The sequence below is a fragment of the Cebidichthys violaceus genome, unplaced genomic scaffold, assembly GCF_023349555.1.
Source record: "Cebidichthys violaceus isolate CVI_PGR_0920_01 unplaced genomic scaffold, fCebVio1.0.p SCAF_103, whole genome shotgun sequence".
Taxonomy (NCBI): Eukaryota; Metazoa; Chordata; class Actinopteri; order Perciformes; family Stichaeidae; genus Cebidichthys; species Cebidichthys violaceus.
The window spans coordinates 557,501-571,417 of NW_027176267.1; the positions used below are offsets into that span (position 1 = coordinate 557,501).

Genomic DNA, 13,917 nt, shown 5'->3' on the forward strand with positions numbered 1-13,917 from the left:
ATTTTGTGTGTATAGTAGTAGTATTTTGTGTATATAGTAGTAGTATTTTGTGTGTATAGTAGTATTATTTTGTGTTGTGTAAATAGTAGTATTATTTTGTGTATATAGTAGTATTATTTTGTGTTGTTTATATAATAGTATTATTTTGTGTTGTGTATATAGTAGTATTATTTTGTGTATGTAATAGTATTATTTTGTGTATATAGTAGTATTATTTTGTGTATATAATAGTATTATTTTGTGTATTTGCTGTAGTTACACCAGACGACCAGCAGGAGGCTCCGCCCACCACCAGCAGAGTTAACCTGCTCACCTGCGTTGTACTGATGCACCAGTGCCTCCAGTAGCTCCTCCCACCGCAGCGTGGGGGCGTGGTCTAGCAGGTTGGTGACGGGCGATGGCACGCTGGGCGTGGCATTGCTATGGATACCGGGACAAGAGGGGCGGAGCAAAGCGGCGAGGGCGGAGCGGTCGGCGGAGTGCAGCAGGGTGCAGTGGTGGTACGACGACTTCCTGCTCAGCCGGGACGCACTTCCTGTCAACGACATCAAGTTTATCGGTACGTGTTTCTGCCGCAGTGCACTCTGGGATATGTAGTCGTCCTACCAGAGATCTTGAAGTGTCCGTTGAGCAGAATGTCGAAGCGCTCGGTGGCGCGGACGTCCAGCTCCGGACAGATCCTCCTCAGGGCCTCCGTGATGACCCTCAGGTTCCTCTGACGGTCGTACGTCTTCTTGGAGGAGAAGAACGTCAGGTTGAGGTTCCCGAGGTCGTGGAACACGGTTCCGCCGCCGCTCCGCCGGCGAGCCAGAGGGACGCCGGCGCTCCTCATGGCCGGCAGGTTGCACTCATTCCAGGGGTTCTGGTGGCGCCCGATGACCACGGCCGGCCGGTTCCTCCACAGCAGCAGGACGCCGCGGCGCTCCAGGTCCACGTTGGCGTCGATCCAGTCCTCCAGAGCCAGGTTCTGGAACACGTCGGTGGACCGGGACTGCAGGACCAGGTCCCCCCCGCCGCCGATGGAGGCGGAGCTTGTCCGAGCCGGCTGGAGGACACCTGAGCGGCTTCTGCAGAGAGACAACGTCCTCCTGATGTGGGACATCATGGCGTCCTTTAACAGCTCCTAGCTCCAGATGTTGGACATCTGGACACCAGGAATAAGAATAAATAAAAAAATATTTCAGTACACTTTAAGTACCAAAAGTAAAAGTACACATTCAGCAGAATAATGTACATAATATTACTGACTTGGTCATCATTCATCACTTTATACATCTCAAATAATACATCATCATTTAGTAGTTCACTATATTTATATTTAATGATCTTTATGTTTAACTAAATCAAAAATCAAAAAGTACAATATGTACCTCTGAGATGTAGTATAAAGGAGCAGAACATAGAAGTACTCAAGAAAGTACAAGAACCTTGAATGTGTACAGTGTACTTTATATTTCATGAATAAACTACCGAGAATATAATGTCAACAACGTCCTGCAGTTAGCTTAGCTGTTAGCACAACCTCTGTTTGTTAGCATTAGCATTAGCTGTAGCATTAGCATTTAGCTCCGCCGTAAACTCACTGAAAACCAAATCAGCTTTAACTATTCATATTTTATTATTTATAATTATTAATATTTTACTGAACAACCGTTTGTTAACAGTTATATCCATACATATATGTGTGTATAAATAAAACAATATTATGGTCTGTTTTACTAGCTGACCTGAACCGAAGAAGGGAGACCGGTGAAAGGACGGATAATTAACTTCCGCTATCAAACTTCAGAATAAAAGCGACAGGCAGAATAAAACGCATTGGTTGTGTGGAGTTGCCCCTCGTTCTTCGACTTTATTCTGAAGGGTAAAACAATCACATGAAGCGCATAATATTCCGGTTTGTAACTGACCTCGGTCCATCACTTTGAAGGCACCGTGCTCCGCTGGTGATCTGCCTGAGAAAGGTTCCGACCACAAGGAAACGGTTGTTTTATTGAACAAATAATTTACAAACATTTAATGAAAACTCCTAAAAACTCCTTTTTTTTGCGAAAAGATTTGTATCAATAATATTAATACAAATCTAGTTTCTGTAGTTTAATTTACAATAAAGTCTTTATTCAGGTTCCTGTAATTTGTTTAAAAATAAATATATATAGATATATATATATATATATATATATATATATAATTGTACAACAAACACTTTATTTCAGTGACTATATAAGGCTTTGAACAGTTAGCATTTGCATTTGTTTATATATTAACCTTCTATTTTAATTTGATATTTTCCACAGTAATTATTGTTTTACTGTTTTTACTTTTAATCACCTTTCGTTAGCATGTCCTCTCTAATACCTGTCGTATCTACTGCTGTGTTTTTAATCTGTACTATTGTTTAATTATGTGCTACTACCTCTGCATCTATAAAGTATCTACATATCATCTTAATTTGTTGGAGCTCTTCCGTCTCATCGTCATCATGAGGAAGAAGCAGACAGTCGACCAGAGAGAGGAAGAGCATGTGACCACATCCTGACAACACACACACACACACACACACACACACACACACACACACACACACTCACAGAGTCAGTCAGTTGCAGTCGATGATGTTTCAGGTGAGAGGTGATGTTATTTTGAGCTAAACGTTGACGTTACATCGATGTTATTCCCTGATTGTTCTTATTCATGATTTGTACTTTTAATCATCATGTACGACACTGAAAACATTTCATGCTTATTGAAGTTTTAGGATTGAAACGATGACTTGTTGACAGAACTGATGAACGTTTTTAATCTTCTGAATGATGTAAAGTAACAAACTAAAAGTAGAATATCTAATAATTGTGCAAAATTAAGTTTTCACATCTGAATCTAGAAGGTGTCCCTTTAAGAGAAGTTGACTTGTATCCGTCTCTGGGTGTGAATTCTTAGAAGTGTCCTCTTATCACACTTATTCACACTTATTCACACACACACACGCACACACACACACACACACACACATGTAGCTGCTGTGAGGTCTGCATGTCATTAGTAATAAAATAATCTAGTTTCTATGTTCCGTTTAAAATCAATAGAAACGCTGAAACTTGATAAACTTGATGAACAAGTTTCTCTGCGCTGAATTTCTTGTTTATTACATAAAATGTTACTAACCTGACTTCCTTTGTGTCTTTCTGCAGATCCTCAGATTCACATGAACACACACACACACACACACACACACACACACACACACATAATCATGCACATAAACACACTCAGTGTTAACAGGTGTGTGTGACATCATGTCTGACTGGTGGCCATTTTCCTCCTCCCCTCCTCCTCCCATCATCCATCACTCCTCTCCATCCCAGTCATCTCCCTTCACCTCCCCTCACCTTGCACCTCATCCTCAGGTTACCTCCCCTCATTATGCACCTCATCTCCAGGTAACCTCCCCTCACCTTGCACCTCATCCTCAGGTAACCTCCCCTCATCTTGCACCTCATCCCCAGGTAACCTCCCCTCATCTTGCACCTCATCCCCAGGTAACCTCCCCTCACCTTGCACCTCATCCCCAGGTTACCTCCCCTCATCTTGCACCTCATCTCCAGGTAACCTCCCCTCACCTTGCACCTCATCCCCAGGTAACCTCCCCTCACCTTGCACCTCATCCCCAGGTTACCTCCCCTCATCTTGCACCTCATCCCCAGGTAACCTCCCCTCATCTTGCACCTCATCCCCAGGTTACCTCCCCTCATCTTGCACCTCATCCCCAGGTTACCTCCCCTCACCTTGCACCCCAGTCCCAAGAAACCTCCCCACACCAGCACCACCTCTACAATTCCGACCCAGGTTTCGATAATCCAGTTTGGAGCAGAGCTGAACCACCTTCTGAACTTTCCTACCTGCTCAAGAGCTTCGGATACCAGGTAAGACAGTCACCCATTCTTTTCCAACAAAAAAACAGAAGCAGAAATGCAGCTGATTATTGATCACAACAATATTATGTATCTGGGTCCAAAACAGAACCAGACCACTGCCCACCTGGATCTCCAGAACCAGAACCAGTTCAGTACCGGTGTGGCTCACCACCAAGATGAATGGGAGAACCCACACAGGCTGCCCTACAACACTCACACACACCTCTCCAGTGGCATCTATGGACCGGGTAGCTCGTCTGGTCCACTTGAGGGCACCTGGAGGCCAACTCCCCCCCAGCTGCAGTGCCCTCCACTGGGCCCCATGACTGGAGGAGTCGCCCTGGGGAGATGGAGCCCCATGGAGTTCAACTCCCCATCCGCTGAAGACTTCTCCAGCACCCAGTTCTTCCATGACAGTTACCACGATGACTATGCGCCCCAGCCCTTCTGCAGCCCCACCACCCCTGGTCCGAGTCCTCATTACCCACAAACCCCAACTTTCTCCAGCCCCGGTCCTCAAATGCATCCCAGGACAGAGAGACTAGATTTTAACATACAACAGCTGAGCAGAGATGAAACCCTCAGCTGTCTGCACCACCCGCATCAGACATCCAGACGCCTCCAGCAGAGCAGAAGTGAGCTGATCCAGGACCAGACGGGTCTCCTCGACACCACCGACAGCTGTTTCTCTCCACATGGTGGAGGCCAGGACGTCAACATCTCTGCCCAGTCTCCAGGCCTCTCTGCTGGGCCGAGCTGGAGAGAGGAGAGTGGAGGAAGAGGAGGAAGAGGAGGAAGCAGAGGAGGAAGGAGAAGAGGAGGTGGAGATGCACAAAAAGTAATCAAAGTTCTTAATTGTAATCATGCTAATTTGAAAATGAGTGAGTAAATAGGAAAACTAAAGAGAGTAAGGAAATACATAAAATAGGAAGTATGTAATATAAGTAGGTACGTAAGTAAGTGCATTAATACATGTTTATATAAATAAATGCATAAAGAAGTAAATAATTGAAATAGTTAACAAAACAATATATTATACCATCAGTTTTGGCCGTATTTTATTATTAAATTGATTTAAATCGTTTCTGTTCATTTTCAGATGAAACGACCACAACCTGAAACCATCACCCAGGTTCTAAAGTCGAGGTAACCTGAATGACAATGAGAGGATGATGATGATGATATAATGTGACCTATTCTAACCTGTGTGTGTGTGTGTGTGTGTGTGTGTGTGTGTGTGTGTGTGTGTGTGTGTTATAGGCTGCTGTGTATGGTGTGTAAGCGTGATTTCAGGAGTCTGCCGGCGTTGAACGGACACATGCGTTCCCACAGCGGCTCCAGATCAGCGACATGCTTGAACCCAGCGGTCCGACCCTCCGTCTCAATGGTGATGCCCGTCTCCGTGCCCGTCCAATCCGGAGGCCCGGCCGAGCCGTGTCGGGTTGGACAGAGGAGGAGGTGCGGACGCCCGCCTCCGACCGCCGAAGGCGGAGCGCCGCTGTACCGCAGCCTGTTGCGCCAAGAGGAAGAAGAGGAAGAGGACGGTGATAAGGCAGGTGATGACGGTGCACACTACACCCCTCCGCCCGTGTTGTGTCCCATCAGGGCGGGGCCGGGGTTGTACTGCTCCCTCGCCACCAGGGGGCAACAGAGAGTCCAGACTGTGAGGCTGAACAACAACAACCACAGTAAGTAAAAACAAGTCCTGCTAGCGACACCAAGAAGCAGGAAGTGGTGTTAAACTTTCTGCGTGTGATTGGCAGAAGGACTCGTGGCGACGGCCTCCCCTCCTGCCAGGACACTAATCAATAAGCCGTACGTAAAACATCATTTAACAACAAACACATGTTTTTCTCACAATGCTGATGATGCTTTTTCCAACACTGAGCCTGTCAATCACAGGCGGATCAATGAAGGGCGGCGCTTCCAGGCGGAAATCCCGCCGCTGCGCGTTCGAAAAGATGCAGACTCCGACTCCCACAATGCATTGCTGCTGTGGACGCCATGGGACGAGCTGGAGCGTCCCGTCAGTCAACACAGAGGTGAGACAAACACACAAATGTTCTTGTTGTAATCATGATTAGCTTTGGACAATTGTTTGACCGACGCCTTCTCTGTCCAGTTGAAGCTCTGTTGACGATGGCTCGCTCCAGCGTGGTGCCAGGGGGCGGGGCCAGCCCAGAGGTTGCTCTTGATGTCCTATCAGAGTGCAGAGGAGACTTCCTGGTAAAATCTCATTGGCTGTTGATCCAAACTGTGAGATGAGGATAGAATAGGCATCATTTAGGAAATAAGAAGTCAACAACTTTGGGTCTCTTCTTTTAGCTAGCATTTTCCACCTGCTTCCAGTCTTAATGCTAAGCTAGGCTAAGCATGTCCTCACATCAGCCCCAAACTCAGACCAACAAGTCTCAAGTTAGGTCCCGAGTCAGATCCTGAGTAAAGACCCAAATATAGTCTAAAGCATTGACCATCATGTCCTGAATCAAGTCTAAATTCTAGTCTTCAGTCAAGACTAACAAGTCCAAAGTCAAAAACCAAGGCCAGACCCAAGGCCAGTCCCAAGTCAAGACCAACAAGGCCCGAACAACAAGTCCCAAATAAAGTCCTTAGCCAAAACCAGCAAGACCTAGGTCAAGTCTTAAGTAAAAACCAACAAACCCCAAGGCATGTCCAGAAGGTCCAAAGTCAGGATCAACAATGCTAGACCAACAAATCCCAAGTCAAGATCAATAACTTTAGACCAACAAATACCAAGGCAAGTCCCAAGTGATGTGAGGGTCCTGGGACTGAGGATGTTGCATGTGTACAGATTGTAAAGCCCTCTGAGGCAAATTTGTGATTTTGTGATTTTGGCAACACAAAATAAATTGAATTGAATTGAAAGTCAAGATCAACAAGACTCAAGTCAAGATCAATAAGTTTAGACCAACAAGTCCCAAGCCAAGTCCTTACCCAAAACAAGCAAGACCTAGTTAAAGTCTTCAGTAAAGACCAACAAATCCCAAGTCCAGGCAGCCCTAAAGCAGGATTAAGTTAAGTCCCAAGCTGAAACAAACAATTCTTAAGTCAAGTACCAGGCCAAGACCAACTAGTCCAAAATCAAGAGACTAGCATTCTTAAAAAACGAATAAGACATAAGAGTTTTTGTGTCTGAGTGTCCGAGCTTCCTTTTTCACTTTAGTTTTCCAAATCAACAATAGCCGCAGTGACACTGAGGTCTTTGTTTTTGTTCCTCCAGCTGACGGTGGAGAAGCTGCTGTCACCGCCTGAAACCTCCAACAACCACCACTCAGCTCAACGGCGTCCAGGTACATACTCTGTTTTACACCTGCAACACATCAATGTTTCATGGAGTGGAAACAAAGTGAATTCACTCCTGATTCTAAATGTGTGTTACAGTCGTCAGTTGGAGCGCTGCAGAGATGAGGTTGCTGGTTAAATCCCTGCAGCGTCACCAGAAAGACTTCAGCAGAATCCAGAAAGCCGTGAGTTAACACATAAAACGACGACAGCTCAAGTGTGTAACACTCTGTGTGTAACACTCTGTGTGTAATCTCGTGTTATTATGTGTTCAGGTTCAGACTAAGTCACTTTCTCAGTGTGTGGAGTTCTATTATCTGTGGAAGAGGAAGCTGAGTCTGAGCGCGAGGACCCCGGCTGGGCTGACCGTCTCTCTGCCCGACACAAATGTAAGAAAAAAGAGAACTTTATTTTGAAGTTAACTTAAGTTAAAAAACTTAACTGAACACACGTGAGGCTCAACCAGAGGTGGAAAGTAACAAAGTACATAAAAAACACAAAAGTACTGCACGTAAGTGCAATTTTGAGGTACTTTCTCCATTTCATGCAACTCTCTACTTGTAAAAGGTTAGTATTCTACTTTGTACTGCACTGCAGTTATTTTTAGTTACTTTATACATTAATACAATATTTAATCAACTAATCAGTGATGATGTATTGTTATAGATTAAACTATTATATTAAGTCATTAAAATCAACTCCAATCTTGAAACATATGAATGTATATTGAAATGGACTTGAAATGAAAGGACTTTATGTCCTTTAATGCATGTTATTGACGGTTTACAACCGTATTTTGACAGTTGACACAGTTTGAGTCGGTCGCTTTACTTTAGTGAACACAAATGAAACTGAATGAATTAAAAAACCACCGAAACCAAATTCTTGGCAACACGCCACACACACTGAAGCTTAAAAATACACACAACGAAACACACACTTCCTGTTAGGGCCGTCACGTTTCTGAACAAACTGTGACTTGACATTTAACTTGTGTGTGTGTGTGTGTGTGTGTGTGTGTGTGTGTGTGTGTGTGTGTGTGTGGGTTGGGGTGGGGGGGGGTTCAGACTTCAATGACTCAACTTGAATTTTCCATCTGTGTCGTTTCTATTCATTCGGTCAACTTCATCGATTTTTATCAACTTTATTTTGTAATTTAGATTTTGGTCAGTTTGATCCACTTTCAGCTTCCTGTTTTAGTTCAGTGTTTGATTCTGTGAAATTAGTCAAGTCCCAAATCGAGACCATAAGACCCAAGTCAAGACTACAAGTCCCAAATCAAGACTAAAGTCCCATGTCAAGATCAACAAGTTTTAAGTCAAGACAACAAGTCCCAAATCCAGACCAACAAGTCCAAAGGCAAGACCAACAAGACCCAAGTCAAGACCACAAGTCCCAAGACAAGACCAACAAGTCCCAAGACAAGACCAACAAGACCCAAGTCAAGACCACAAGTCCCAAGACAAGACCAACAAGTCCCAAGACAAGACCAACAAGACCCAAGTCAAGACCACAAGTCCCAAGACAAGACCAACAAGTCCCAACTCAAGACCAACAAGTCCAAACTCAAGACCAACAAGACCCAAGTCAAGACCACAAGTCCCAAGACAAGACCAACAAGTCCCAAGACAAGACCAACAAGACCCAAGTCAAGACCACAAGTCCCAAGACAAGACCAACAAGTCCCAAGACAAGACCAACAAGACCCAAGTCAAGACCACAAGTCCCAAGACAAGACCAACAAGTCCCAACTCAAGACCAACAAGTCCCAACTCAAGACCAACAAGACCCAAGTCAAGACCACAAGTCCCAAGACAAGACCAACAAGTCCCAAGACAAGACCAACAAGACCCAAGTCAAGACCACAAGTCCCAAGACAAGACCAACAAGTCCCAAGACAAGACCAACAAGACCCAAGTCAAGACCACAAGTCCCAAGACAAGACCAACAAGTCCCAACTCAAGACCAACAAGTCCCAACTCAAGACCAACAAGACCCAAGTCAAGACCACAAGTCCCAAGACAAGACCAACAAGTCCCAAGACAAGACCAACAAGACCCAAGTCAAGACCACAAGTCCCAAGACAAGACCAACAAGTCCCAAGACAAGACCAACAAGACCCAAGTCAAGACCACAAGTCCCAAGACAAGACCAATAAGTCCCAACTCAAGACCAAAAGTCCCAACTCAAGACCAACAAGACCCAAGTCAAGACCACAAGTCCCAAGACAAGACCAACAAGTCCCAAGTCAAGACCACAAGTCCCAAGTCAAGACCACAAGTTCCAAGACAAGACCAACAAGTCCCAAGTCAAGACCACAAGTCCCAAGACAAGACCAACAAGTCCCAAGTCAAGACCACAAGTCCCAAGTCAAGACCACAAGTCCCAAGACAAGACCAACAAGTTCCAAGTCAAGACCAAAAAGTCCCAAGTCAAGACCACAAGTCCCAAGACAAGGCCAACAAGTCCCAAGTCAAGACCACAAGTCCCAAGTCAAGACCACAAGTCCCAAGACAAGACCAACAAGTCCCAAGTCAAGACCAACAAGTCCCAAGACAAGACCAACAAGTCCCAAGTCAAGACCACAAGTCCCAAGACAAGACCAATAAGTCCCAAATCAAGACGATGCATACTTTTATCCATATAGGGTATCGTTATAATTATTGATCTTGTCATTTACTGTTATTTTTAATATTTTAGTTTTAGAGCTGAGACTCGATAAACAACCTGATCAAGTTCATGAGGCCGTTTGTTTCTCACTCCTTTTCATCACTGTGTTTCTTTCCAGGGTCAAAAATCATCGAGATCTGACGCTGCGTCATGAACCCCACACACACACACACACACACACACACACACACACACACACACATTATATCTATATATATACACATACAGTATATATATATCGATATATATCCTGTACATTTCATCATTAAAGCTCGTATACTCATTGATCGTAGTGTGCTTCTTTCCTCTACATGTTTAGTTAAATTATTATGATATCATATGTTATTAAACACATTTAAACAGGGAACCATCTTTGAGTTGAGGCTGAGCAGCTCTCAGGTATGTTAGATATTGTTTTTCTGACTTAATCCTCTCGTCTTTCTTTCTTGTCCTCCCTCTGGGTCTTTAAAGCCGAACACAACTTCACGTATTACAGCCGAAGAAAAGTCAACATGAGGCGCTTCACGCTTTCTGTCCGTCTGCAGATCTTTACATTAATATCATTATGTCATCACTTCAGGAAATCATTGTTTACACTTTGAATTGTTTCAAATTACTTTTACTCGACATGAAGTTTGTGTACAGGGTGTCCTCATACTTTAGAGTATGTTGCATGTCCTCACCTGTCTCACTCTCTCCTCACCCATCTCACTGTGTCCTCACCTGTCTCACTGTGTCCTCACCTGTCTCACTGTGTCCTCACCTGTCTCACTCTGTCCTCACCCGTCTCACTGTGTCCTCACCCGTCTCACTGTGTCCTCACCTGTCTCACCGTCTCCTCACCTCTCCTCAGACTGCCTTTGATTCAACTCAGAAATTAAAGTTGATTTAACTGTAATGTTCTAGTTGTCTCAACATCATTTTATAAGTTGTGAGTTGATTGATCTTTTTTACTTGTTGTTTGAACTTGGTACAGCGAGTTGAAACAAAGAATTGTTTTACATTAGCAGGTCAAACAAACACGCATTTCTGCATTATTGTAGCTCAAAGTTTCAAGTTAAAATAACTTAACCGCGTGTATACAACTTGCCATTTCAAGTTAAGAGGATTTAAATTTCCAAATTGGTTTCAACTTCGACTCTTGTTGAAAGAAATTCATTTTTTTCTACGGGACATGTTTTTCTAGTTTTGGATGTTGACGCAGTGTTTCAGTGTTTATTCTGTAAAACAAACAGCAGATAATCTAACCAGAAGATAACAACACCACAAACTTCTGCTGATGAGGTGAGGAAGACTTTAAAAGGTTTTGCTCACTTCAAACGAGGAGACAGAGTAAAGTCCACATTCTTCTTCTAATCCTGCTTTTAGTGCGTTTTACGCCGTTTCCTGTCTGAAGGAAGCTCCGGGCTATTAATAAAGTTTGACTCCTCCTCGTTCCAAAGGTCCTCCTGCAATGAACACAAGGAGGTCAGAGGAGAAAGGAGAAACAACGAGAAACGAGGAGATGGGAGCGCAGGAGGAGAAGAAGAAGGAGGAAGAGGAGGACGCGGTTCCTCCGGCAGAGAAGAAGAAGAAGCAACAGAAAAACTCCAAGGAAGTTTTTTTCTCCGTCCTGCCGGATCGATACGAACCTCTGATCGAGGAGGTGGAGGAGGAGACACCAGAGGAGAGGATGAGGAGGAAGGAGGAGAAGAATAGGAAGAAGAAGAAGAAGTTCAAGAAGTACAGGAAGGTAAGAAGAAGGGATGGCCTTTGACCTGAAGGGGTGTAATAATGAATTATTAATGTTCTGTTAATCAATGCTCTAAATTAAATGGAAGAAAAATGTGATGCCGCTTTATGTAGAAACAAAAAATATGAATAAAATATAAAGATATACATTGATTAAAATTAATAAATATATTATATATAAAAAACAAACAAACGTTCAAGTCAATTTTTTAAATATGAATTAAAAGGTAAATCAAGTTCTTTGAAAACCTAAAATATAAATATCAATAAACATGCCAAAAAATACAAATAGTTATAAACGTATATACTAAAATTGAAATACACAATAAAATAGAAAAGTACAAATATAAATGAATTAATAATAATAATAATAATATATATATATATAAATAATTGAGACACACGTTTCAATAAATAAATAACAGGTTACCTAAACAAATAAATATGAAAATAGCGATTATAAATAATATAGGACTTAAAAAATGATAAAAAATAACGCTGTATAAATACATTAATATTACCACTACAACTAACATTAACTATTATAATACAATATAAAATTCAAGTTAAACTTTAAGCTTATTTGTGTTTAAACTAAAAGTATTTTAACAAAAACGCGAAATGTGTTAAAATCTGCATCAAATACTAAAAGTACAGTTCTGAGTTTGTTCAATTAAAGTGTGTCATGTATATTTATATAAAAACATGAATTAACATCCTGTTTCTCCAGTTAAACAGTTTTTAGCTTCAGGTGAAGTCACAGGTTTGAATCTGTTAAACATTGACTCAGCCCTTTGACCTCAACTCAACTTTATCAGCCGGCTATGAAACACAGATACAGAGCGAGGAGAAGACAGATGAAAACAAGGTATTTTAACAGATTACTTCTGTAGAGTACCTGAACATTTAAATAAAGTAATATATAATGAAATCAATAAAATATAACCACATTTCCACATTTCATGTAATGAAATGAACCACATTTCATTACAATTCACCAAATAGTTGTGACATTCCACTTAAAACTTGAAACGTCAACCTTGTGATTGCGCTAAAGGAAAAGTCAGAGGATCGCTAAAGTCTGTGAGATTCATCCTCTGGGGAAACTGAATATCTGAACCCTCATTTGGCAATTCATACATTTTGGGATAGTTTAAGTAAAAGCTTTGACTTGCTGTTAGCGCTGTTTGAAAAGTCACCACTGTCAGTAGGATTCATCCTCTGGGAAACATGAATGTCTGGAACCAACTTTCATGACAATCCACCCATTAGTTGTTGTGACATTTAAAACTTTAGATGTCAACCTTGTGATGGCGCTTAAAGAGAAAAATCTTAAGGGTACATCTTAAGGGAACCATGAATCTCTGGACAGAATTAACCAAGTAGTTGCTAAGAGACTTTTACTGGATATAAAAAAACCTTCACCTCATGGTGGCGCTAGAAGAGAAGTCAGAGGATCACCAAAAATGGTATCCTTTGGGGATCATGAACAGCAGGTCTCATTAACTTAGTTTTTATTTCTCCATCTGGCAGAATATGGGCAAAGCCCTACGTTTCAGCTGGCGCTGTCTGATGCTTGGCATACAGAACATGGCCACCATTTACTCCACCCCCGTCTCGGCTATGGCCGTCGTGGTGACGGAGGTTCACCGAACTACCGGCAGCAAAGCATGATGGGACACGGATAAAGCCACTGATGTGAACGGCAACCTGCAGCATGAAGACATTTTTGTCTTCTTTTAGACAAATAACCTGATAGTTACGAATATTTTAAATAGGTTTAGTCGATACTGTTTTAATAGTTTATTATTCATTATTTATAATGATGAAATAATCTGTTTAAAAGGAATATATTGGATTTTACTACAATTAAAAATAATAAAAATAAAATTGAAGTAAAAATAAAATACCCTTTCAAGCTCTGTTAAATTCTTAGTGTTAGTGCAATATGTATGCCTACTTTGTATTTTATGTTTTTCATACAACATTGTGTAAAATATGTGTGAGAAACTTTAAATTCTGTTCTTATTTTTCTGTGTGAAAACTACAATTTTCTGGGTTTTCTTTAATAAATGTTCTCTTAAACTGGATCTGTTTTCTGTTAACGTTTCTCCTGTGTCTCCTCATTTCATTCCCTACCTCCTTCCATCCTAACCCGACTTATACCTCCTCCTTTTCCTTACTGTCTTTTGTTCTTCAGCTCAGTTCCAATAAAAGAGGAATCCTTGTTATTGAGCTTATCACAAATCAAATACCAGTCACTGTTCACCTGTCAAAACTCATCAAGCCTGTTGCAACA

The 13,917-nt window shown here is 42.2% G+C and overlaps 3 protein-coding genes across 4 annotated transcripts in view; 2 read left to right on the top strand and 1 right to left on the bottom strand.

Moving 5' to 3' along the window:
- lipt1 (lipoyltransferase 1) overlaps window positions 1–4,226 on the bottom strand; it is a 5,282-nt gene extending 1,056 nt beyond the window's left edge. The window contains exons 1-5 of the mRNA XM_068731119.1: window positions 4,138–4,226; window positions 3,900–3,941; window positions 1,911–1,955; window positions 607–1,144; window positions 314–535 (exon numbers count right to left, since the gene is read on the bottom strand). Of these exons, the coding sequence (XP_068587220.1) occupies window positions 314–535; window positions 607–1,105 (721 nt within the window). The 5' untranslated portion in view covers window positions 1,106–1,144; window positions 1,911–1,955; window positions 3,900–3,941; window positions 4,138–4,226. The remainder of the gene's footprint in view (window positions 1–313; window positions 536–606; window positions 1,145–1,910; window positions 1,956–3,899; window positions 3,942–4,137) is intronic.
- LOC137887860 (transcriptional-regulating factor 1-like) lies at window positions 2,553–10,172 on the top strand. Of its 2 annotated transcripts, none has more exons than XM_068731102.1 (11): window positions 2,553–2,624; window positions 3,192–3,923; window positions 4,021–4,752; window positions 5,014–5,060; window positions 5,175–5,602; window positions 5,678–5,956; window positions 6,037–6,140; window positions 7,156–7,225; window positions 7,317–7,402; window positions 7,493–7,606; window positions 10,006–10,172. In XM_068731102.1, exons 2-11 carry the CDS (start codon window positions 3,297–3,299, stop codon window positions 10,039–10,041), a joined length of 2,523 nt encoding a protein of 840 aa, XP_068587203.1. In that variant the 5' UTR covers window positions 2,553–2,624; window positions 3,192–3,296; the 3' UTR covers window positions 10,042–10,172. The 2 variants fall into 2 exon arrangements, with proteins under 2 accessions (XP_068587203.1, XP_068587211.1); XM_068731110.1 differs by lacking the exon at window positions 2,553–2,624 and having other exon boundaries at window positions 3,110–3,923; window positions 5,678–5,729; window positions 5,817–5,956.
- A 1,013-nt stretch (window positions 10,173–11,185) lies between these two features.
- LOC137887885 (required for drug-induced death protein 1-like) lies at window positions 11,186–13,708 on the top strand. The gene is made up of 2 exons (XM_068731128.1): window positions 11,186–11,619; window positions 13,152–13,708. Exons 1-2 carry the CDS (start codon window positions 11,341–11,343, stop codon window positions 13,290–13,292), a joined length of 420 nt encoding a protein of 139 aa, XP_068587229.1. The 5' UTR covers window positions 11,186–11,340; the 3' UTR covers window positions 13,293–13,708.
- Window positions 13,709–13,917: the final 209 nt, after the last annotated feature.